This window comes from Bombina bombina, chromosome 12 (assembly GCF_027579735.1).
Source record: "Bombina bombina isolate aBomBom1 chromosome 12, aBomBom1.pri, whole genome shotgun sequence".
In the NCBI taxonomy this organism is placed as follows: Eukaryota; Metazoa; Chordata; class Amphibia; order Anura; family Bombinatoridae; genus Bombina; species Bombina bombina.
The window spans coordinates 108,675,477-108,702,807 of record NC_069510.1 but is presented as its reverse complement, the minus strand read 5'-3'; the positions used below and the strand labels follow the sequence as shown (position 1 = coordinate 108,702,807).

The window sequence follows — 27,331 nt, the reverse complement described above, 5'->3', positions numbered from 1 at the left end:
TCGTGTTTTTATTATTTATTTAAACATCAGATAAAGAGCAGCCTCTAGATTTACATTTACCGCAGTGGAAAGGTTAAATTAACGTTTGAACACATTGTGGCCCGTTTCTGGTTGTCCTTTATAAGGAGAATATCTGATAACAGCGCTAGGAAGATCTACTAAACAGCACAATGTATACTGATCATACAGTGGGATACAGTCTGTCACCCTAATAAATATACAGCAGATCCATTCCTCTGAGAATCTTCAGCAAGTTAGCCCATGCACCATGGAGTATAGGTGTGCTGACAGCATTTTACCACTAGGTGGAAGTGTTGTCTGGATGTTTTCCACAACAGTCAGAGGAATAATAGGCAAAATTCACTAACGGTTTCTCCAGGTTCACCGACGTCAGCAGCTCCTATTTAACTGTATGGAGTTGATTCACTAAAGCTCTCTTAACTCTCCATTCTTTAGTGAACGAGCTACATAACTGATGAAGCTGGAGAGACTGCTTAGTGAATTTAGCTAGGCTTGAGCTGCATAACTGCAGTTTTTTTCCAGTGGCAAAACAGAGCTTACTAAAGTCTTCTTTTCCAGGCCCGGAAAACTGGCGTTGTGCAGAGAAGTGACATTTTATTCACCGCTGTCTACGACAGTCACAAAGGATTTGTACAACTAAGGCTTTGTCTTCACTCAGATTTCTTCTTAGGGCTCCGACTTTTCCACATAACGAAAGTAACAAAGATTCCTGAGCAGGAGAGAAAGAGGATAAGGGTCACACAATCATGTCAATAAAACGCTACGCTTTGCCTAATGGCTGCTCAGGCCCCATCAGGAAGCCATCTAGAAATTACAGAGTAGGTTATATGTGCAATGCTATAAATTCCCTATAAGTAATTCATGAACAGGTGGATATATTTAATTGTATCACCTGGAGTAAGTAAAAACTTCCCAGAATTCATTAGATATTTTTCCTTCCAGCGAGAGTTATTTAAAAAGTACATGAAACCCAATTTTATAAAATCAGATAGAACACTCAATTTTATACAACTTTCCCAATTTACTTCAATTATTCCAGTTTTTTGTTCTTTTGGTATTCTTTGTTGTAAAGCATATCTAGGTAGGCTCGGGAGCAGCAATGCAAATTTGAGAATAGAAATAATTAGGAAAGTTCTTAAAAATGGTATGTTCTGACTCATGACACTTTAGGCTGTCTACATTTCCACCAGTCAACACAGTAGATTTGCATAATCAACAAATGCAAGATAACAAGACAATGCAATAGCACTTAGTCTGAACTTCAAATGAGTAGTAGATTTTTTTTCTGACCATTTTAAAAGTTATGTCTTTTTCCACTCCCCCTGCACCATGTGACAGCCATCAGCCAATCACAAATGCATACACGTACCATGTGACAGCAATCAGCCATTCACAAATGCATGCACACTTATTCTTGCACATGCTCAGTAGGAGCTGGTGACTCAAAAAGTTTAAATATAAAAAGACTATGCACATTCTGTTAATAGAAGTATATTGGAAAGTTGTTTAGAATGGCATGCTCTATCTGAATAATGAAAGTTTCATTTTGATTGAGTGTCCCTTTAAGTGTCTCAGCATCATGGGAAATGTAGTTCCAAAAACACCCCACACTTTATATTTAGGCTGTCTGAGTATCATGGGAAGTGTAGTTCCAAAATATCTGGGGGCCCAAGGTTGGTGACCCCTGGTATAGAGGACAGGTAAAAGAGTATACTATAGGCATACCCAATAGTATATCTTATGATTCCCAAACAAATGGTTACATTCCAGATCTTCACATCATTTTGATTACAAAAAAAATGATTTCTGGTAAATATAAACTCATCTGTACTAATGGTAAAACATATGAAAGATCAGGCAGGGAGGGAAAAAAAAACAACCTAGGAGGAAGCTGGTTAACTAGATTCCTACATTGGTTAAAATTCATTCAAAGTGTCAAAGAAAGAAAAGTTCAGAGGCTTCAATATGGTAAACTAGAAGACTTGATTTTTGTATTATTAATCCAGAATTAACTATACATTTTGGAAACCTTAAAGAAAATAAAAATTTAAATCACTTTCTGGGTCCAGGATCGAGAACAAGGTGGTGAATCATATTTCTGGGCATTTTAAGTAGCACCAGGAAACATCAACGTTACGCAGAAAAGCTTTTTTCCCCATGATTAAGACAGAGCGCACATTTTTAAACAACTTTCCAAATTACTTATATTATCTAATTTGCTTCATTCTCTTGCTATCCTTTGTTGAAATATAAGCAATTCACTACTGGGAACCAGCTAAGAACTTATGGTGGACCAATGACAAGAGGCATATATGTGCAGCCAATCAGCAGATAGTTCCCAATAGTGCATTTCTGCTCCTGAGCCTACCTAGGTATGCTTTTCCTCAAAGGATACCAGGAAAACGAAGCAAATTTGATAACTGGTGTAAGCTGAAAACTTGTGTAACAGCAGCATTTTATCTGAATCATGAATGTTTCATTTTTGCTTTACTGTCCCCTTTCCTTTAAAGGGACACCAATCAAATGTATTCTAGAGTGAATATGAAAGTGCATATATAAAAAAGGCATGCATATGACGTTTGTAACTGCTCGCTGTGGAACTCCTTTAAAATCATGCAAAGGGGTTAAAAGTTGTGTTGGGAACTGCAGGTCCCGGGCAGGAAACAGCAGGCGAGGCAATTGCAAGCAGCAGTTGCATGACCCCACCGATCACCACCAGCTGTGACTCCCTAATAATACTTTATCTCTGTGTTTAATCTCTTTGAGGGGGTTAAAGGGACACTGAACCCAAAAAAAAAAAAAATTGCGATTCAGATAGAGCATGCAATTTTAAACAACTTTCTAATTTACTGCTATTATCAAATTTTCTTCGTTCACTTGCTATCTTTATTTAAAAAAGAAGGCATCTAGGCTAAGGAGCCAGCCAATTTTTGGTTCAGCACCTGGACAGCACTTGTTTATTGGTGGGTGAATTTATCCACCAATCAGCAACAACCCATGTTGTTCACCAAAAATGGGCCGGCATCTAAACTTACATTCATGCTTTTCAAATAAAGATACCAAGAGAATGAAGAAAATGTGATAATAGGAGTAAATTAGAAAGTTGCTTAAAATTGCATGCTCTATCTAAATCACAAAAGAAAAAAATTGGGTTCAGTGTCCCTTTAAACACACAGCGCTCTACAGGCAGTAGTACAAACATTACACGCTGAAACAAAATTAGACCATGCCATTTTTGCACTCAAGTCAAAATTTATTTTATGACTCATGTCTATGTTTTGTGATTGGCTGATGGTTGTCACATGACTACAGGGGGCAGGGAAATGGAAGCAACTCTGAAATTGAATAGTGCTGTTCATTGTCGCTATTTGTGCGCTGTCCAGTGTTGAAATTAAAGGGATAGTCTAGGCAAAATTAAACTTTAATGACTCAAACTGCAGGAAATTTTAAGGAACTTTCTAATTTACTCCTATTATCAATTTTGTTTTCATTCTCTTGGTATCTTTATTTGAAAAACAAGAATGTAAACTTAGGAGCCAGCCCATTTTTGGTTTAGCAACTGGGTAGCACCTTCTTATTGGTGTCTAAATGTAGCCAACAATCAGCAAGCGCTACCCAGGTGCTGAACCAAAAATGGGCTGGCTCCTAAGCTTACATTCAAATAAAGATACCAAGAGAACGAAGAAGAAAAAAAAATGATAATAGGAGTAAATTAGAAGGTTGCTGCTCTATCTGGATCATTAAAAGTTGAATTTTGACTAGACTATCCCTTTAATGACTGAGGTGGAAACCCTGCACACAATGCGTATAATAATACAGACTATTTTAAAATCTGAATCATAAAATAAAAAATTTGGGTTTAGTGTCCCTTTAATAAATTAATCAATAAATATATGAAATAATATTGATTTTAAAACCAAGAGTAACAATAAACAGGTCATAGGTTCCATAGAATTGTCCCTGAAGTTTTAGTTTCCATTTAGACATTGTTTGTGACCCAACACATTTTAGAAAAAATATTATTTAACCATTTTGAAAATGGAATTTGCTGAATCGTCTTATTGGCTATTTCAGTGCCCCTTTCAATTGTGAATGGATGTATAACTGATCTTATAGTAATAGTATTACTAACATCTGAACACTATCCGCCAAAGTGATATAACAAGATATCATTAACATACTCCACTGGTTTCCAAACCTGTACTCAGTCTCCCTAACAGGCCACATTATAAGGTTATCTGAACTAGAACACAGGTGAAATAATCAGCTGGTTAGTAACGGTTATTTTACCTGCTCTCATTCAAGATAATACAGAAAACCTGGCCTGTTGGGGAGGCCTGAGTACAGGTTTGAATACCAGTGACGTACTCCATTCTCCCAAAATGGGCAGATATTCATTATATCTTAAAGGGACAGTCAACACCAGAATTATTGTTCTTTAAAAAGAAAGATAATCCCTTTATTACCCATTCCCCAGTTTTGCATAACTAACACTGTTATAGAAATACACTTTTTACCTCTGTGATTACCTTGTATCTAAGCATCTTCTGACAGGCTCCTGATCACATGACTTTTTATTTATTATCTATTGACTTGCATTTAGCAAACTGCCCCCTTATTTCAGTTTTTTTGACAGACTTACATCTTAGCCAATCAGTGCTCACTCCAGGGTAACTTCACATGCATGAGTTCAATGTTATCTATATGAAACACATGAACTAATGCCCTCTAGTGGTCAAAATGCATTCAGATTAGAGGCAGTCTTCAAGGCCTAATAAATTAGCATATGAACCTCCTAGGTTTAGCTTTCAACTAAGAATTCCAAGAGAACAAAGCAAAATTGGTGATAAAGTAAATTTGAAAGTTGTTTAAAAATTACATTTCCCCTCCTTCTTGGCAACAGACATGAAATTTAAAGCTCATTTGAGGATCAAATTTGAGGACTATATTCAATGTAACAGGGAATATTGGGAACGCCCATTAATTCTCTGGGAAGCGGCTAAAGCAGTCATCAGAGGTGAAATTATCTCATATAGTGCAATGATCAGCAAAAAGCTAAGAGCTAGAGAAAAAGAACTAAATAATGCCTTGATTAATTCATATAATCGCTTACTTCTGACTAAAAATCCAGCTAACTGGGCAAGCTATATTCGGGCAAAAAATGAGAAAGATACATTTGCAATATATAGAGAAACCCAGTCTGATTTGAAACTACAATCTAAACTGTATAGATATGGAAATAAATCTGGAAAATTACTTGCAAACTTGGTTAGGAATGATAGAAAGTCACCACTCATTGAAAAACTTCTTGTAGATGAGAAGCTCCTTACAAAGAGCTCAGATATACATGAAGAAATGGCTAGATATTACCAAGAGATATACTCACTAAGAAAATCTGACTCAATACAAGCAGAGGATTTTTGGAGCAAAATAAATTGCCCTAAGCTTTCCGCAGAAGTATTGGAAACTCTTAATGCCCCGATAAGGGTCGAGGAAGTAGAGAAAGTGATTTTCGAACTAGCTACAAATAAGGCCTCAGGGCCGGATGGCTTACCAAGTGAGTTCTATAAGATTTTGACATCGGAGATTGCTCCCCATCTTAATCAGGCATATAATGCTATGTATATTAAAGGAGAATTGGTACCGAAAGCCTTTTCAGCATCTTTCACTACTCTTATTCTTAAAGGTGGAAAAGATCCAGTATATAGGGAGTCATATAGACCGATTGCCTTATTAAATGTAGACTATAAGGTTTTTATGTCTATCTTGGCCAAAAGATTGCAGGGGTTCTTATCTGATATTATACATAAAGATCAAGCAGGCTTTCTGAATTCACGAAATTCTTCAGCCAAAATTAGAGAAGTTTTACTGGTTTCGGAATATTTTTACAATGCTGAAGGGAGGGAGAGAGAGGAAGGGGATTACATCCCAGATCTAGCTATTGTGGCAATCGACGCAGAAAAGGCGTTTGATTCAATACAACATGATCATCTTTTTACCTCGCTGGATCAGTTTGGGTTTAAAGGTAACTTCCTTAAATTTATACAAAATTTATACAGTCTTCCATCCACTAGCATAATTGTCAATAACATTGTTTCTTCTCAAATTGTGCTCAATAGAGGAACTAGGCAGGGATGCCCCCTCTCTCCCCTCCTTTTTAATCTAGCTATCGAGCCATTGGCCATAAGGATCAGATCACAGCTGGAAGGTATTATGATTGGTAGACAGGAGATGAAACTGGCACTATATGCAGATGACATCCTTGTCTATTTGTCAAATTCTCAGGTTAATATTCCCAAGCTCTTACAAATTATTAACCAATTTGGTTTATTTTCTGGATATAAAACTAATGTCTCTAAATCTGAGATTTACTGGCTTCGAAAGAATAAAGACTCATTTCTGTTTAGTCCTTTTAAAACAGTCAAAGACTCATTTAAGTACTTAGGTATAGTAATACCCACGAATCCACATGACCTTTACAATCTTAATATCCCCCCAATATTAACAGCATTTAAAGACAAACTTAGATCATGGGAAAACTTACCCCTCTCTATACCAGGACGGATAGCCCTGTTCAAGATGGTTCTCCTTCCTAAACTACTGTACATATTACAGAATACAGCATTAATACTATTTGACAAGGACATCCGAAGCCTTAACAGCTGGCTTAGAAGTTTTATATGGCAGAAAAGGAAACCTAGGATATCTCTGAATAAATTAACACATGCCAAGCTATTTACAGCATTTGCACTACCTAATTTGCGGCTTTATAATCTCGCTTTTTTAGCACGTATAGCTGCTGACTGGATTTCAGGCAATAATTATGTTTTGAACAATGCATTAGAAGAGAACATATGCGACCCATATCTCCCTTGTGCTTTACTTCACTGTGCGTTTAAAGATATGCCACCTAGAATTAAGAAAATTAAAGCAATTATTAATCCATTAAAGGCTTGGTGGAAGATAGGGAAACTTTTGTCCTTCAATTGTAAGGTCTCCAAATATCTCCCCTTAAGAGGGAACCCTTTATTTCAAGCTGGTATTGACTCTGCAGTTTTCAAAAACTGGCAATTAATAGGACTAAAAACGATAATACAATTTGTCGATAAGGACAATAAGTGCTTCAAAACATTTGAAGAAATTAAGAACAGCTTCAACCTCTCCAATAAGGAGTTCTTCGCATTTTTGCAGGTGAGGCATTTTGTGTCTGGACTAATGAGGGAGGGGGAATGGAACTGGGAACTCGGCGAAATAGAGGATTGGTTAACATTAGTTAAAAATGGTCGTATGTCCATTTCATATTGTTACTATTTATTAGGAGCTGAAGAAGGGAAACGCACTCTGGAGAAAGTGGCTCAAGACTGGAGACTAATCCTGGAACAAGAGTATATAAATTGTAAATTTATTCAAAAATCCATTCACATGGTGGCACAGACCACTCTCTCAACAACATGGAGAGAATCACATCTTAAATTGCTGCATAGATTTCATTATACACCAGAAAAAGGTCATAAACTCCAGAACCCTAATTTTTATAAATGTCCTAAATACTCCCTAGATGCCACAGATATTATGCACATGATGTTTAAATGTCCCCTGATTAGACAATTCTGGTGCAAACTTGAATATTGGCTTAATACCTCCCTTAAGATTTCCCCTTTTGAACTTTCGGCAATTTTAGTCATATTCTGCTGCGACAATCTAGTAGAACAACAAATGAATAAAAAGATAATTAAAGTTTCTATCCTAGCAGCCAGATATTTAATATTTAAAAAATGGAAGACGAAAGAAATACCCACGGTAATTGAAGTTAAAAATTATCTTAAAAAACAATGTATCATAGAGCAACGTGATACGAATATCAATAACGAAACAGATATCAGAAAATTCTTTGATAAATGGGCACCATTTATTAAGTCCCTCCCTACAACAGAGATTGATTATATTATTTTTCCCTTTCAGAATACAGAGATGGTTTTATTAGGGATATGGTAATTGTATAAGGTCCGGAGTTGCGAGGTGAGGGGGGGAGAGGAGGAGGGTCCGAGGCAAAACCTTTTCCCTTTTTTTTTTTTGTTTGTTTGTTTTGTTTTGTTGGTACTATTATTATCACCAGTAGGTGTATGGAACTGAGATATTATGGAAAAAGTGAACAAAATAATTCAACAGGAACCCTGAGATATAAGACTTAATAGAGTATAATTATTATTTAGGTCACTATAGGTCAGGAAGGCTGAGGAATTGTTTACATTTATTTTTTGATGTTCTTTCTCTCATTTCCTTCTCCTTGAAAATTATGTAATTGCATATATATGTTGAAATATATATAATAACAATGAATTTAAAAAAAAAATTACATTCCCTATTTAAATCATGAAAGTTTTTTTTTTGGACTTGGCTGTCCCTTTAACCCCTTAATGACCACAGCACTTTTCCATTTTCTGTCTGTTTGGGACCAAGGCTATTTTTACATTTTTGCAGTGTTTTGTTTAGCTGTAATTTTCCTCTTACTCATTTACTATACCCACACATATTATATACAGTTTTTCTCGCCATTAAATTGACTTTCTAAAGATACCATTATTTTCATCATATCTTATAATTTACTATAAAAAATTTTTATAAAATATGGAGGAAAAAAAAAAAGGAAAAAAACCCCCACACTTTTTCTAACTTTGACCCCCAGAATCTGTTACACATCTACAACCACCAAAAAAACACCCATGCTAAATAGTTTCTAAATTTTGTCCTGAGAAATACCCAATGTTTACATGTTCTTTGCAAGTTATAGTGCAATAAATACAAGTAGCACTTTGCTATTTCCAAACCATTTTATTTTCAAAATTAGCGCTAGATACATTTAAATTGGGACACTGATATCTTTCAGGAATCCCTGAATATCCCTTGACATGTATATATATTTTTTTAGCAGACATCCCAAAGTATTCATCTAGGCCCATTTTGGTATATTTCATGCCACCATTTCACCGCCAAATGTGATCAAATAAAAAAAATTGTTCACTTTTTGACAAACTTTAGGTTTCTCACTGAAATTATTTACAAACAACTTGTGCAATTATGGCATAAATGGTTGTAAATGCTTCTCTGGGATCCCCTTTGTTCAGAAATAGCAAACATATATGGCTTTGGTAATTAGAACGCTGCTAAATGCCACTGTGCACCACACGTGTATTATGCCCCTCAGTGAAGGGGTTAATTAGGGAGCTTCTAGGGTTAATTTTAGCTTTAGTGTAGTAGACAACCCCAAGTATTGATCTAGGTCCATCTTGGTATTTTTCATGCCACTATTTCACCACCAAATGCGATCAAATTAAAAAAAAAAAAAAGTGTTAAAAATTCACAAACTTTAGGTTTCTCACTGAAATTATTTACAAACAGTGTGTGCAATTATGGTACAAATGGTTGTAAATGCTTCCCTGGGATCCCCTTTGTTCAGAAATAGCAGACATATATGACTTTGGCGTTGCTTTTTGGTAATTAGAAGGCCGCTTAATGCCACTGCGCATCACACGTGTATTATGGCTAGCAGTGAAGGGGTTAATTAGGGAGCTTGTAGGGTTAATTTTAGCTTTAGTGTAGAGACCAGCTTCCCACCTGACTCATCACATCCCATAATCCCTCCCAAACAGCTCTCTTCCCTCCCCCACCCCACAATTGTCCCTGCCATCTTAAGTACTGGCAGAAAGTCTGCCAGTACTAAAATAAAAAAGGTATCGTTTATTTTATTTTTATAGCATATTTACATATGCTGCTGTGTAGGATCCACCTGACCCCCGCCCCCAAACAGCTCTCTAACCCTCCCTCTCTACCTTATTGGGAGCCATCTTGGGTACTGGCAGCTGTCTTCCAATACCCAGTTTAGAATTAGATTTTTTTTTTTTTTTCCTGTAGTGGCTCTCTGCATCAGAGGAGTAAAAAATGTTATTGCAGGATGCCTCGATAGCCAGGCATCACTGAAATAACCGGGAAGCGGCTGGAAGCTTTCCAAGACCAAGGGCGTACGCCCTCGGTCGTTAAGTGTATTTTTTTTTAGGACGTACGGCATACGTCCTTGGTCCTTAAGGGGTTAACTAGAGCACCAGTGAAATAATCAGCTGATCAGTAACCATGGTTACTAACCTGCTCTCACCCTTGAGATTATTATTTCACCTGAGCTCTAGTTAAAGGGACACTGAACCCAATTTTTTTTCCCTTTTGTGATTCAGATAGAGCATGACATTTTAAGCAACTGTCTAATTTACTTCTATTATCAAATGTTCTTCATTCTCTTGGTATCTTTATTTGAAATGCAAGAATGTAAGTTAAGATGCCGGCCCATATTTGGTGAACAACCTGGGTTGTTCTTGCCGATTGGTGGATAAATGAATCCACCAATAAAAAAAAAAGTGCTGTCCAGGACTGAACCCCCCAAAAAAAAGCTTAGATGCCTTCTTTTTCAAATAAGGATAGCAAGGAGAACAAATAAAAATTGATAATAGGAGTAAATTAGAAAGTTGCTTAAAATTGCATGCTCTATCTGAATTACAAAAGAAAAAAATTGGGTTCAGCGTCCCTTTAAGATATAGTGAATAGCTGGCCTGTTAAGGGTCCTGAGAACTGGGTTTTGGGAAACACTGGCTTAAAGGGGACAGTCAAGTCAATTAAACTTTCATGATTCAGATGGGGCATGCAGTTTTAAACAACTTTCCAATTTACTTTTATAATCAAATTTTAATTGTTCTCTAGGTAGGCTCATATGCTAAATTTCTAAGCACTTGAAGGCCACCTCTTATCTCAGTGCATTTTACCAGTTTTTCACAGTTTGACAGTGCTAGTTCATGTGTGCCATATAGAAAGCATTGTGCTAACTCCTGTGGGTCAGCAATGGTTGGCTAAAATGCTGAAATAAGGGGGCAGTCTGCAGAGGTAACTGTGTTGGTTATGCGATACTGGGGATTGGGTAATAAAAGGATTTTATCTTTTGTAATTTTTTGTCCGCCACAGGTATGGCGTTTGTAGTATTGGACGAGCAGTGGGAAGCAGAACTGGGAGAAACACTCCATGAAAATGCAAAATGTAGATGGTGAGGTAGTTATGAATATATACGGAGCTTTTAAAAAATATCGAAATTTACTATCAAAACAGGTTAAATTAGGTGCTGAAAAATATAGTTTAGAGAACTACATTGAATTAAAAATTATACCTAGAGGACTCCGCTTGCATTTAGACCCAGGGTCAAATCTCAGAGAGGATGAGGATGGAGATAGCTTTATGGAAGAGTGGCACGAAAGTTTAACTAATTGTTCCCTAGATCTAATGCAGAAAATGGTGAATAAAAACAAAAATAAGCTGGAAAAAATTAAAACTGAGCTTGATGAAACTTTGAAAGTATTAAATAATTTTGAATCAGACCAAAAATTTGGTAAATTAAATGATGAGACAAAAGAAATAATTTCAAAGTTACAACAAGAAATTAAAGTAAGAAAAAGACGCAAACTAGCTAGAGACAGGGACGATTACAAAAAGAATCAGGTGTATACATATTTCATGAATAGGGGTTCCTATGACTCAGGAACAGATGGGTCGGATATAGAAATAGATCATACAAAAAATGAGTCAAAAAATGGAGTAAGGAATATTGCAAAAGGAGAAGAGGAGGTAGAAAGAGACAAAGGAATAGATTCCCAAATGGATCAAGCCATGAATTCGAACAGAGGGGGCCATCGTCAGATAAGGAGCAGATATATGGGAAGAACAAGAGGGGGACGGGGTCCCCTAGAACCCAGGATGAGAACAAGAAGGGACTATCGGGGGGGATATTAGATACCCCAATAGTAAAAGATGAACTACAAATAGTGAACTTGTCCAAATTTCCTTCGAATCAAGCACACATTAGCTTGTTAAAAAAAGGTCTTTCATTTTGTCCAGCAAGAAGTTTGGACAAGTTCACTGTAGTAAAAGATTTGCATTTATTCGCCAGAAAAATTGTTCTTTCACAAGTTATGTCTAAAAATAAAAATAAATATTTAGACAGAGCAGATTAATATCACTGAGGAAGATAAAGATACCCTTATGATCTTGGAAAATCTTATTAGAGAGGGTGAAATAGAAGAATTCCCTAGTGACACTATAGCAGAATTAAAGGGACATGAAAGCCAATTTTTTTCTTTCGTGATTTAGAAAGAGCGTGTCATTTTAAACAACTTTCTAATTTACTTCCATTATCTAATTTGCTTCATTCTCTTGATATCACTTGCTGAAAAGCATATCTAGATAAGATCAGTAGCTGCTGATTGGTTGCTGCACCTAGAAGCCTTGTGTGATTGGCTCACACATGTGCATTGCTATTTCTTCAACAAAGGATATCTAAAGAATTGAGCAAATTAGATAATAGAAGTAAATTGGAAAGTTATTTAAAATTGCATGCCCTATCTGAATCATGAAAGTTTATTTTTGACTAGACTGTCCCTTTAACAACTAAAATACATCCTGCACAAGGCATGCTTTGTCCAACATCTAAATTTAGACCAAAGTCAAAATATATGCCACCCCTATCTCTAGTACCAGCAGTTAACCTCTTTGTTAAAGAGGTTGAAAAAGAAATTGAGAAATTACCAATCGATAAAATAATCGATGATAATCTATCTAGGCAGGAAAGAATTGCCCTACAAGAACTCATGAATACCCCTGGTATTATCATAAAGCAGGCCGATAAGGGCGGAAATTTAGTTATTATGAATGAGAAAAACTATGCTTTGGAGGTTAAACGACAATTAAATAATAAAGACCAATAGGAACAAGTGAAAGAGAATCCTATAAACAAGATACAAGGCGAACGTCTACATATACTCAATAAAGCAAGAAAAGATGGAGTCATTAGTAAGAAACAATGTGACTATTTATATGTGAAATTTCCCAAAATACCGGTTTTTTATTGTATCCCCAAATTACATAAAAATATGCAGGACCCTCCTGGACGTCCTATAATTTCGGGGATCGGTAGTGTCACGGAGCATATTGGTAACTATGTGGATAACTACCTTAAACCCTTTGTTTCTTCTCTGCCTACTAGTATTAGTATTAGTAGAATTAGATACTACTGATAGTATTAGATACTACTGATACTACTGATAATACTACTGACTACAGTAGTATTAGATACTACTGATCTGCTAAGGCAGTTAGATGGGATAGAAGTGGAGGAGGACACTCTACTAGTGTCATTAGATGTGGAAGCCCTCTATTCTTCCATCCCTCACTCCCTAGGAATTGAAGCAGCCATACATTTCCTTGAATCCAGAGGTACTCATTTCGAAAAACACAGTAAATTTGTAACTGATTTGCTAAAATTTATTTTGGAAAATAATGTTTTCAAATTCGACAATAAGTTCTACAGACAAATTAGAGGTACAGCAATGGGGGCAACTTGTGCCCCCCTCATATGCATGCCTTTATCTAGGCTTATGGGAGCTTCTTGTCGTCTTTGAAGAATATAATGAATTAATAAACTCCTCAGTATTGATGTGGCGTCGCTATGTGGACGACATATTCATACTGTGGAAAGGCTCCGTGACAACTTTAAAAGAATTTGTCTCCTATTTAAATAATAACAATTTAAATCTATTTCTTACCTATGAATATAATGTATCAAAACTACCTTTTTTAGATATTATAATCCAAAAAGAAGGAAATAAACTCACCACAGAAATATATAGAAAAACTACTGCAAGAAACACATTGTTGCAGGCGTCTAGTCACCACCCACCGTCCCTTATTAGAGGAATACCAACTGGGCAGTTCCTCAGACTTCGGAGGAACTGCTCCAGTAAAACTAAATATAAGACACATGCAGAAGAAATGGCAAATCGGTTTAAAACAAGAGGATATTCTAATCGCAATGTAAAATATGCAATGAATCAGGCACTTAAAACTGATAGAGACTCCCTATTGTGGGAGAAAAAGGAGAAAAAAAAAAACAGATAATAGAGTGAGGTTCATTACAGAATATAATGGTCACTGGAATCAAGTCCGCAATATTCTAAACAGCAAATGGCAATTTTTGCTTTCAGATGAAAGCATTAAAAGTGTTGTAGGTGACTTTCCATCTCTGGTAGCACATAGGGCCCCTAATCTAAAAGACAGATTAGTAAAAAGTGATTTTTCACGCAATCCAAAAACACAAAATTGGCTAGAAAAACGACAAAAATTAAAAGGTTGTTTTCAATGTGGAAATTGCGTATTTTGTAGATTTTTGGTTAAAACCAAACAATTTAGTACTGGTGATAAAACGTATGAGATTAGACAATTTATAAATTGCAAGTCTGACAATGTAATATATCTACTGTATTGCCCGTGCCCCCTTTACTATACAGGAAAAACTAAGAGAATCTTGAAAGATAGAGTTACAGAACATCGCAATGATATTGCTAACGCAAAGGAAGGAAATATTAATAGTAATATAGCTCTACACTTTAAACTTTGTCACAATTGTTCAGTGGATGACCTCAAAGTAATAGGCATTGAGAAATGCTCTCTTCATGGTAGAGGTGGTGATATAGACAATCTACTACTTAGAAAAGAGGTAGCTTGGATATATAGATTAAAAACACTATCACCAAAAGGATTAAATGAAAAATTTGATTTTGCCCCTTTTCTTTAATATCATTTAATATCATCATCTACTCAAAACTGTAAAATTTTGAATGAATAAGTAACTGTAGGCCATTCTTTTACTGTCCATCTATTTTGCTGTAGAAAAGTGTAAATAACTAACCTTTCTTCTAATAATCTGCAAATAATTAACCCTTACTCCTTTACCCACCACTCCAATATGTATATTGTCTTCAATAAATAATAACAAGCTGAAAAAGTACATTTTTTATATGGACTCTATAGTTCCAATTGTTACTATATTGGGGACTGTGGTAATTTGTGGTAATATGCGAGTTTTCCTAATGCTCGTCATCTACTGCATCCGCTGTACCCGAGGCGAACCAAAAGGCTTTAAACAAGCTTAAATATTGGGCAAGTGCTAATATTATTGTAATGCTACTCTTAGAAAAGTGTTGGTAACACAACCTTGGAGTAAGTGCAAATACTGAATTAACATGCTTTAGATTATTAGTTTATTTTGTTTGTTTTTTCTTTTATTGTGTGCAGCATATAAAAATATGCTGTGCAAATTATCGCTAAATATTTTCACCAATCCAGGAGATGGGCTGAGTTTAAATAGAACGAGTATGGGACTTTGAATCATACGCCCTGAGGAAGCCCCAATGACGTCTAAGTCACGTGGGGGGTGAAACGGCCGTTGGCGTGGAACGTCACTATCGCACAGCTGGGAATCAAGCTTCACGTTGTTTGCTCGATGCAAATGTCTAACACAGCTTTTGGAACCATATTGGCTGCAAATACAGTCCGGGAATCCCCATAATAAGTAAATCGTTGTAACCAGATCAGGCTATGTTATAAGGCCGCAACGGAGAACCGAATATTCAGGAGTCACTTGATAAGTATCTTTGGCCTATCGAGTCTAACTTTCTAAATGGAACACACTCCTTAGGAAACCAAGTAACAGAGTGTTCTCTGTTTGCAACAACTTTCAGTACATGTTGCAATGAAATATAAGTGTCTCTCTAATATGTTCTCCCTTTTCTTGCCTGCTTGATACATTTTATGCTAATGGTTCATATTTGCTGTGATTACGCTAGTAGTATTCAATGGACATAGATCCCGTGTATGGTGTACTATGATAGCTTTAACCTTTTATCATATTGGTGCTATCCTCTGGTAAGGGTGCTGTCCATTAGTACGAAAGTGTAAAAATAAGCTTTACATGTTATAACAACTTGCATGTAACTTTTTGCTTGTATTTAGAAGTATTAGGCATAGATCCTCAGGTATTTTCCTCATGATAACATATTTCCAATTAGTTTGGGTTATCCTCAGAGAGGTGTTGCCAATACTTGTTGTTGTTTTCTCAGTTATTTTGCATGGATCCCCTTCTATATCCATGGTAGCAGATTCCTGTGAATTCACAGGGCTACCCACTGGCTTGGGGTGTTGCCAAATAACTTAACTATAATTAACTATATTCAAGGTGATTATCTTTGCATTGTTAGCAACCAATGTGAGCTGGCCAGCTTTTTCTATGTGTTTTTTATACTCTGAAACACTTGATTTTTATTCGCACTTGTAATAAAACCAATTTATTAACTAACTATGTGTGGTTTGATTTAGGGGGCCCGGCCACTGATCAGGTTGCGCTGGGGTGGGGAGCACCATTTTTTTACATTTAACATATATAAATTGAATACTTTCCTCTTATTAAAGAGTAAAAAAATTTTTGGAGTGCTGAAATCCCTGTCTTTCTTTGGAGAGGACACTACTGTGTCCTCTTCATGTCTCTCTCTATTGAAATAGTGAATTTATAATAAAAGGATTACCTATCTTTTTAAACAATAAATGTTCTGGAGTAGACTGTCCCTTTAAGCAGTCATCTAGCAGCAGGAAGACAAGTTAAACAATATTGCTAACAGCGGCATCAGTGGGAAACCTAATGTTTTCTTGCACATTCCAGGATGATTCAAGATAAATGTGATACAAGTTAATTAGGAACTGCACTTAATGGAATTAAATCTCCCTCAAAATTATATATAGTCACAAGGGATGAGAAACAACATGCATTAAATATTGTAACATGCCCTGGGTAAAAAAATACTATTGTGTTTTATGGATACTATGCTAAAATATTTCAACTATAACCCCCCCTTCCATATACCCCCGGTCCAGAAGCCTGCGATATCCCCCATTCTCGTATAGAAGAACTCACCCATAAAAAGCAGCAGTACCAAGGCTGCCAGTAAGGGTAGCAGTACAGAGTATTCCCTAGGCAGGAAGAATGTGTGAATCACATGGTCACTGTCAATAAAAGGCTGAGGGAGAAAGAAGAGGTTGTGTAATAAGTATCTGTACACAATGTCAGAGTAGAATGTCATACACACCCAATAACACAGAATACAGACAGATGACCCACAGTATATACACACACACACGAGGGTGAGGGGGATAACAACACAGTATATACACACACACGAGAGTGAGGGGGATAACAACACAGTATATACACACACACACACACAAGAGTGAGGGGGATAACAACACAGTATATACACACACACACAAGGGTGAGGGGGATAACAACACAGTATATACACACACACACACGAGGGTGAGGGGGATAACAACACAGTATATACACACACACACACGAGGGTGAGGGGAATAACAACACAGTATATACACACACACCAGGGTGAGGGGGATAACAACACAGTATATATACACACACACGAGGGTGAGGGGGATAACAACACAGTATATATACACACACACACGAGGGTGAGGGGGATAACAACACAGTATATACACACACACACACGAGGGTGAGGGGAATAACAACACAGTATATACACACACACCAGGGTGAGGGGGATAACAACACAGTATATACACACACACACGGGTGAGGGGGATAACATAGTATATACACACACGAGGGTGAGGGAGATAACAACACAGTATATACACACACACGAGGGTGAGGGGGATAACAACACAGTATATACACACACGAGGGTGAGGGGGATAACAACACAGTATATATACACACACGAGGGTGAGGGGGATAACAACACAGTATATACACACACGAGGGTGAGGGGGATAACAACACAGTATATACACACACGAGGGTGAGGGAGATAACAACACAGTATATACACACACACACGAGGGTGAGGGGGATAACAACACAGTATATACACACACGAGGGTGAGGGGGATAACAACACAGTATATACACACACGAGGGTGAGGGGGATAACAACACAGTATATACACACACGAGGGTGAGGGGGATAACAACACAGTATATACACACACGAGGGTGAGGGGGATAACAACACAGTATATACACACACGAGGGTGAGGGAGATAACAACACAGTATATACACACACGAGGGTGAGGGAGATAACAACACAGTATATACACACACGAGGGTGAGGGAGATAACAACACAGTATATACACACACGAGGGTGAGGGAGATAACAACACAGTATATACACACACGAGGGTGAGGGGGATAACAACACAGTATATACACACACGAGGGTGAGGGAGATAACAACACAGTATATACACACACGAGGGTGAGGGGGATAACAACACAGTATATACACACACACGAGGGTGAGGGGGATAACAACACAGTATATACACACACACACACACACGAGGGTGAGGGGGATAACAACACAGTATATACACACACACACACACACACGAGGGTGAGGGGGATAACAACACAGTATATACACACACACACACACACGAGGGTGAGGGGGATAACAACACAGTATATACACACACACACGAGGGTGAGGGGGATAACAACACAGTATATACACACACACGAGGGTGAGGGGGATAACAACACAGTATATACACACACACGAGAGTGAGGGGGATAACAACACAGTATATACACACACACGAGAGTGAGGGGGATAACAACACAGTATATACACACACACGAGAGTGAGGGGGATAACAACACAGTATATACACACACACGAGAGTGAGGGGGATAACAACACAGTATATACACACACACGCACGCACACGGGTGAGGGGGATAACATAGTATATACACACACGAGGGTGAGGGAGATAACAACACAGTATATACACACACACGAGGGTGAGGGGGATAACAACACAGTATATACACACACACGAGAGTGAGGGGGATAACAACACAGTATATACACACACACACACGAGGGTGAGGGGGATAACAACACAGTATATACACACACACGAGGGTGAGGGGGATAACAACACAGTATATACACACACACACGAGGGTGAGGGGGATAACAACACAGTATATACACACACCAGGGTGAGGGGGATAACAACACAGTATATACACACACACACACACACACGAGGGTGAGGGGGATAACAACACAGTATATACACACACACACACGAGAGTGAGGGGGATAACAACACAGTATATACACACACACACACGAGAGTGAGGGGGATAACAACACAGTATATACACACACACACACGAGAGTGAGGGGGATAACAACACAGTATATACACACACACGAGAGTGAGGGGGATAACAACACAGTATATACACACACACGAGAGTGAGGGGGATAACAACACAGTATATACACACACACGAGAGTGAGGGGGATAACAACACAGTATATACACACACACGAGAGTGAGGGGGATAACAACAGTATATACACACACGAGGGTGAGGGGGATAACAACTCAGTATATACACACACACACACACACGAGGGTGAGGGGGATAACAACACAGTATATACACACACGAGGGTGAGGGGGATAACAACACAGTATATACACACACGAGGGTGAGGGGGATAACAACACAGTATATACACACACACGAGGGTGAGGGGGATAACAACACAGTATATACACACACACGAGGGTGAGGGGGATAACAACACAGTATATACACACACACACATGCACGCACACGGGTGAGGGGGATAACATAGTATATACACACACGAGGGTGAGGGAGATAACAACACAGTATATACACACACACACACACGAGGGTGAGGGGGATAACAACACAGTATATACACACACACACACGAGAGTGAGGGGGATAACAACACAGTATATACACACACACACACGAGGGTGAGGGGGGATAACAACACAGTATATACACACACACGAGGGTGAGGGGGGATAACAACACAGTATATACACACACACGAGAGTGAGGGGGATAACAACACAGTATATACACACACACACAAGGGTGAGGGGGATAACAACACAGTATATACACACACACACGAGGGTGAGGGGGATAACAACACAGTATATACACACACACACGAGGGTGAGGGGGATAACAACACAGTATATACACACACACACGAGGGTGAGGGGGATAACAACACAGTATATACACACACACACACACGAGGGTGAGGGGGATAACAACACAGTATATACACACACACGAGGGTGAGGGGGATAACAACACAGTATATACACACACACACACGAGGGTGAGGGGGATAACAACACAGTATATACACACACCAGGGTGAGGGGGATAACAACACAGTATATACACACACACGAGGGTGAGGGGGATAACAACACAGTATATACACACACACACGAGAGTGAGGGGGATAACAACACAGTATATACACACACACGAGAGTGAGGGGGATAACAACACAGTATATACACACACACACACGAGAGTGAGGGGGATAACAACACAGTATATACACACACACGAGAGTGAGGGGGATAACAACACAGTATATACACACACACGAGAGTGAGGGGGATAACAACAGTATATACACACACGAGGGTGAGGGGGATAACAACACAGTATATACACACACACACACGAGGGTGAGGGGGATAACAACACAGTATATACACACACGAGGGTGAGGGGGATAACAACACAGTATATACACACACGAGGGTGAGGGGGATAACAACACAGTATATACACACACACGAGGGTGAGGGGGATAACAACACAGTATATACACACACACGAGGGTGAGGGGGATAACAACACAGTATATACACACACACGAGGGTGAGGGGGATAACAACACAGTATATACACACACACGAGGGTGAGGGGGATAACAACACAGTATATACACACACACGAGGGTGAGGGGGATAACATAGTATATACACACACGAGGGTGAGGGAGATAACAACACAGTATATACACACACACACACACACGAGGGTGAGGGGGATAACAACACAGTATATACACACACACACACGAGGGTGAGGGGGATAACAACACAGTATATACACACACACACACACGAGGGTGAGGGGGATAACAACACAGTATATACACACACACACGAGAGTGAGGGGGATAACAACACAGTATATACACACACACACACGAGGGTGAGGGGGGATAACAACACAGTATATACACACACACGAGGGTGAGGGGGGATAACAACACAGTATATACACACACACGAGAGTGAGGGGGATAACAACACAGTATATACACACACACACACAAGGGTGAGGGGGATAACAACACAGTATATACACACACACACGAGGGTGAGGGGGATAACAACACAGTATATACACACACACACGAGGGTGAGGGGGATAACAACACAGTATATACACACACACACACACGAGGGTGAGTGAGATAACATAGTATATACACACACACAGAGGGTGAGGGGGATAACAACACAGTATATACACACACACACACACGAGGGTGAGGGGGATAACAACACAGTATATACACACACGAGGGTGAGGGGGATAACAACACAGTATATACACACACACACGAGGGTGAGGGAGATAACATAGTTTATACACACACACACACACACGAGGGTGAGGGGGATAACAACACAGTATATACACACACGAGGGTGAGGGGGATAACAACACAGTATATACACACACACACGAGGGTGAGGGAGATAACATAGTTTATACACACACACACACACACGAGGGTGAGGGGGGATAACAACACAGTATATACACACACGAGGGTGAGGGGGATAACAACACAGTATATACACACACGAGGGTGAGGGGGATAACAACACAGTATATACAACCCCAATTCTGAAAAAGTTGGGTCAGTATGGAAAATGCAAAAAAGTTATTTGAACATTCAATTCACCCTGTACTATATTGAAAACACATTAATTTATGTCCTACTTTGTGAATGTTATGTATTTTTGAAAATATACATTTATTTCAAATCTGATGACTGCAACACGTTCCAAAAAAGTTGGGACAGTCGACTGCTTACCACTGTGTAACATCACCTTTTCTTTTAATAACACTTATTAAAAAGGGACAGTCAAGTCTAAAAAAAACTTTCATGATTCAAATAGGGCATGTCATTTTAAACAACTTTCCAATTTACTTTTATCACCAATTTTGTTTTGTTCTCTTGATATTCTTAGTTGAAAGCTAAACCTAGGAAGTTCATATGCTAATTTATTAGACCTTGAAGGCTGCCTCTGCATTTGACAGTTTTTCACCACTAGTGGGCATTCGTTCATGTGTTTCACCCTGACTTGTTCCCAGTTTTTTGATTAAGAGCCTGCATTTGTTAATCCAGACTGCATTTGTATGGCTGTATTAGGGACCCAGGTTTTTGGAAGAGACCTTGACGTGGTACCTGAGCTTGTCCCATTTGGCCAAATGCGGTAACTGACTCTTCCAGTTTTGCTTTCAATCCTAGCTTAGAGCTTGTGAGTGAGTGCTGGACTTTTTTTTTTGTGTGTGTGTGTTGCATTGTTCACATAGATAACAACACCACGTGAATTTACCGAGGAGTGAGCACTGAGGGCTAAAAAAATCTGTCAAATGAACTGAAATAAGGGGGCAGTCTGCATTAATGGTGCCCTCACAGGTGTCCAAGTTACCCATGCCATGGGCTCTGAACCCCCCCCATACCATGAAAGACGCTGTTTTTTGGACAACTTCTGAATGCGCGTGGTTGAAGCTGATAACAGTTTGGATGGTCCTTTTTCTCTCTGGCCCGGAGAACACAATGGCTGTTTTTTCCAAAAACTATTTGAAATGCCGACTCGTCGGACCACAAAACACGATTCCACTGAGCTACTGTCCATCTCAGATGAGACCGAGCCCAGAGAAGTCGGCGGCGCTTCTGGACAGTGTTGATGTATGGCTCCTGCTTTGCATAGTAAATCCTTAATGCATCTGTGGATGCAATGGCAAATGGTGTTGACTGACGAAGGTTTACCACAGTATTCCCGAGCCCATGTCAGGATATCCATTTCAGACTCATGACAGTTTTTGAGACCGTAACATCTGAGGGATCGGAGATCACGAGCATTCAGAAGTGGTTTTCAGCCTTGCCCTTTATGCACCGGGATTTGACCAGATTCCTTGAATCTTTAAATTATTTAGTGCACTGCAGAAGGTGAAATGCCCAAAATCCTAATGATTTGTCTTTGGGGAATGTTGTTCTCAAAGTGTTGGATTAATCGCTGCCGCATCTGTTGAAAGATTGGCGAGCCTTGACCCATTCTTGCTCTTGAAAGGACTAGGCCTTTTCTGGAGGCTCCTTATATACTATGATTACACGATTGCCTCACATCACCTTATTTCAACTTGTCACATCGCTATTAGTCCTAAACTGCCCCTGTCCCAACTTTTTTGGAGTGCGTTGCAGTCATCAGATTTGAAAGGAGTGTATATTTTCAAAAATACATTAAATTATCAAAGTAAAACATCAAATAATGTGTTGTCAATATAGTACAGGGTGAATTGAATTTTCTAATGACTCTGGTTTTTTTGCATTTTCCATACTGTCCCAACTTTTTCGGAATTGGGGTTATACATATGAGAGTGAGGGGTAACACACAGTATATACATAGGAGAGTGAAGGGGTAACACAGTATATACATAAAGGTCAAAGTGTAACACACAATATATGAGTGTTAGAGGGTAACACATAGAATGTACTTCAAAGTCAGAGGGTATATACTGTGAGTTACCCCCTGACCCTCATGTATGTATTATGTGCTACACATTTATATACACTGTACGGCCAAAACTATGTGTAAACCTGACCATCACACCTATATGAGCTTGTTGGACATTCTGTTCAAAAACCATTAGGTATAAATATAGAGTTGCTGCCACCTTTGCATCTGCAACAGCCGCAACTCATCTTGGAAGACTTTCTACAAGATTTTGGAGAGTATCTGTTTGAATTTGGGCACATTCAGCCTAAAGATGATTTGTAAGGTCAGGCACTGATGTTGGACGACAAGGTCTGGCTAGCAATCGGCGTTCCAATTTATCCCAAAGGTGTTCAGTGGAGCTGAGGTCAGAGCTCTGTACAGGCCACTCAAGTTTCTCCACACCAAACCGTGTCTTCATGGACCTCACTTTGTGCAGGGGCAGTCATGCTGGAAACGGCCTTCCCCAATCTGCTGCACAAACTTAGAAGCAACTAATGTTTATAATGTTATCAGTGACATTATTCTCCCCTCCCGACTCACCATTAGAACACTATCACTACTGCTCCAGAGTCCAGTGGCGGCTTTACACCCCCCTAGCCAACGCTTGGCATTTTGCATGTTAATGTGAGGCTTGTGCACAGCTGCATGTGTGAGGGTCAAGGGGTAACGCGCAACGCACACACGTGCGAGGGTCAAGGGGTAACGCGCAACGCACACGCGTGCGAGGGTCAAGGGGTAACGTGCAACGCACACGCGTGCGAGGGTCAAGGGGTAACGGCAACGCACGTGTGCAAGGGTCAAGGGGTAACGGGCAACGCACGCGTGCAAGGGTCAAGGGGTAACGGGCAACGCACGCGTGCAAGGGTCAAGGGGTAACGGGCAACGCACTCGTGCAAGGGTCAACACACGTGTGTGGGTCAAGGGGTAATGCACAACATGATGGTCATGGGGTAACGTGCAACACACACACATGAGGGTCAAGGGGTAACACGCAACACACGTGTAAGGGGGGTAAAAGTATACACAGACATGAGTCTCAGGTGGGTAACAGTATATACACATGAGGGTCATGGGAGTAACAGTATATACACATGAGGGTCAAGGAGATAAAACAATATATACATAAGGGTCAGGGGGGTAAAAGTATTTACATGAGGGTCAGGGGGTAAAACAACATATACATATAAGTGGATGATACATATATAGATATACGACAGGGATACTTACCAGACAGATGACCCACACTGTGTAATAGATGAAGATCAAGGTACTGAGGGCCACCAGCCCGGCCCCGGCTACACAGTCATGTGCTGTCGCCTGTAACACACACGGAAAGTCACGCACGGGAAACGTATCTCTCCGTTAATACAATAATTAGTGACATTATTCCCCCAACTCACCATTAGTACACGAGTACTCTATCACTTCCGCCCTCACTGCGCCAGAGCATCTTGGGAGTTGTAGTAATTGTTACATAGTTCAGGTCACGTGGCCCACTGCTGGCTACACGCCCATTAGCATAAGCAAATTGCAAGCAATTGTATTTTAGTTGCATAGCTAGCGCGCTTTGTCAGTGACCGTGTTAGTTAGGGTGGGTAATGGTATAAACGTACTATTGTGTAATGCTCGAAATATTTAAATATACCCTGTAAAGATTTGAAGGCGGCAATTGTAATACATTTTAAATGGAAAAAAGTAAAAGCTCTTCTGAATTAAAACTAGCAGACATCACACTTGTGTGCGTGCATGGTTGATATAGTATAGTACACATGTTTACTGGTTGTTAAAGACAGCTCTAATAGGGGACAGGGACTATGTTGACATAAACAAAAAGTATTCAGAGTGAGGACAACTGTCCTATAAAACAATGCAGACATCCCAACTCTCCCTGATTGTAATAGCGGCTCCCTGATGCCAGCAAATGGAATGCAATCTCCCTTAAAGGGACAGTCAAGTCCAAAAAAAAACTCATTTTTCAAATAGGGCATGTAATTTTAAACAACTTTCCAATTTACTTTTATGAACAATTTTGCTTTGTTCTCTTGGTATTCTAGTTGAAAGCAAACCTAGGAAAGCTCATATGATAATTTCTAAGCCCTTGAAGGCCGCCTCTATTTTATTTACTTTTCACAGCAGGGGAGAACAAGCTCGTGTAGGCCATATAGATAGCATTGTGCTCACGCCCGTGGCTAGTGGCAGACACTGCACGAATTGGCTAAAATGCAACTATATGCAAAATAATTAAAAGTCATGTGATTAGGGGCGGTCAGAAGATGCTTAGATACAAGTTAGTAACAGAAGTAAAAAGTATATTATTAATATAACAGTGTTGGTTTTGCAAAACTAGGGAATGGGTAATACAGGGATTATCTATCTTTTTAAACAACAAAAATTCTGGTGTTGACTGTCCCTTTAAACTCCAAGTACCGTGATCCAATGTGGCCCAAATCCGGAAAAGTGTTTCTTTAAGGAATGCTTTAGTTTCTAGGACGTTATGTTATAGAACCATCAAAGCATGCATCAGTAACCACAAATCCCCCACTTATTCTAATAAAATAAAACACAAATACTACCTTATTGACTGCAAGTAATTAAACTTTGTATTCTAAAATATGTATGCATTTAACAAGCGTACGATCACTGGAAAATAGGTTTGTTGTATGTGGTTGTGCAATAAAAATACTTTTTTTAATGTGACTTTAGTGGGAAGCTACTTTAATGATAAGTCTCTATCTTGTTTAGGGTTTCAAGGTGTTCAATATATAACTGGGAGGGGGAGGTGAGGTGGCGGCACAGTGCCGGGTGAAGCCACCTCCCTGAAATTAGTTTTTGCAGGTTGGGATGTCTGACAATGTAATTTGCAAACAAAATAAAATCCAATTTATTGTGAATAAAACTAATGAAGTGCTTTGAGGTGTGTAGGTTAAATAAACAGATATAGTATTAATAATAATCTAGCTAGATTAGTCTTCTAAAGTGACCAGATTTCCCAGACCCAAATTGAGGACACCAGGTGTTTCCTCATAAATGCTGAGGAACTGATAAAAACAAAACACTATTGATTTATTACTGAGCAGAAATGATTATTTGTTAGTGTAAAGCAACAGCAACACAAACTATAAATGCACAGCATACACAGAGTAATGTAGCTAACAAGCCATTCCAGTACACTGACCTGTACAATAATGTATAGATAATAACTTACATTCTCTACTGGGTCATTACAGTCTGCATGAGACTGCAGCGTAGCTCAAAATAAGGGCTACTTATTTACCGCAAGATGGGCCAAAATGGGTGCTTCTTATTGATGGCACACAAAATAGTTCTACTTATTTAGCTTCAGAAGTCACTGAATGCGCGTACCTTAGAAGGAATAGTGATTTCTCTAGCTAGTTTATTAGCGCTCATTTTGAGCCATCTCACTCTAGATAAGTAGCGCTCATTCAGCTAGATTATGAGTTTTGAGCGCTATAGGGAAATAAACGACCGCCACAAAAGCGGCGGTATTTCACCTCCCTATAGCGCTGCTATTACAGGTTTTGAAAAACCCGGCTTGTGCGGGGGCGATATGGTGGTGTTGAGCTCCATACCGCACCCAAATACAAGCAGTGTTTTGATGTGCTCGTGCACAATTTCCCCATAGACATCAATGGGGAGAGTCGGCTGAAAAAAAGC

The 27,331-nt window shown here is 39.1% G+C and overlaps 1 protein-coding gene across 1 annotated transcript; it reads right to left on the bottom strand.

Moving 5' to 3' along the window:
• Positions 1 to 25,145, bottom strand: DPM2 (dolichyl-phosphate mannosyltransferase subunit 2, regulatory). Its single transcript, XM_053695907.1, has 4 exons — positions 25,057 to 25,145; positions 24,884 to 24,973; positions 16,853 to 16,955; positions 1 to 730 (listed from the first exon to the last, which is right to left on the bottom strand). The coding sequence occupies exons 1-4, from the start codon at positions 25,057 to 25,059 to the stop codon at positions 672 to 674; spliced, it is 255 nt and encodes an 84-aa protein (XP_053551882.1). The 5' UTR covers positions 25,060 to 25,145; the 3' UTR covers positions 1 to 671.
• Between the last annotated feature and the right edge of the window lie 2,186 nt (positions 25,146 to 27,331).

What these genes read in the sequence shown, in the direction of transcription:
- DPM2 (XM_053695907.1), bottom strand. An exon ending in CAGTGTGGGTCATCTGTCTG is followed by an intron (nt 16,956 to 24,883) that starts GTAAGTATCCCT and finishes TTTCTCCCTCAG; the next exon opens with CCTTTTATTGACAGTGACCA. An exon ending in GGTACTGCTGCTTTTTATGG is followed by an intron (nt 731 to 16,852) that starts GTGAGTTCTTCT and finishes TCTCCTGCTCAG; the next exon opens with GAATCTTTGTTACTTTCGTT.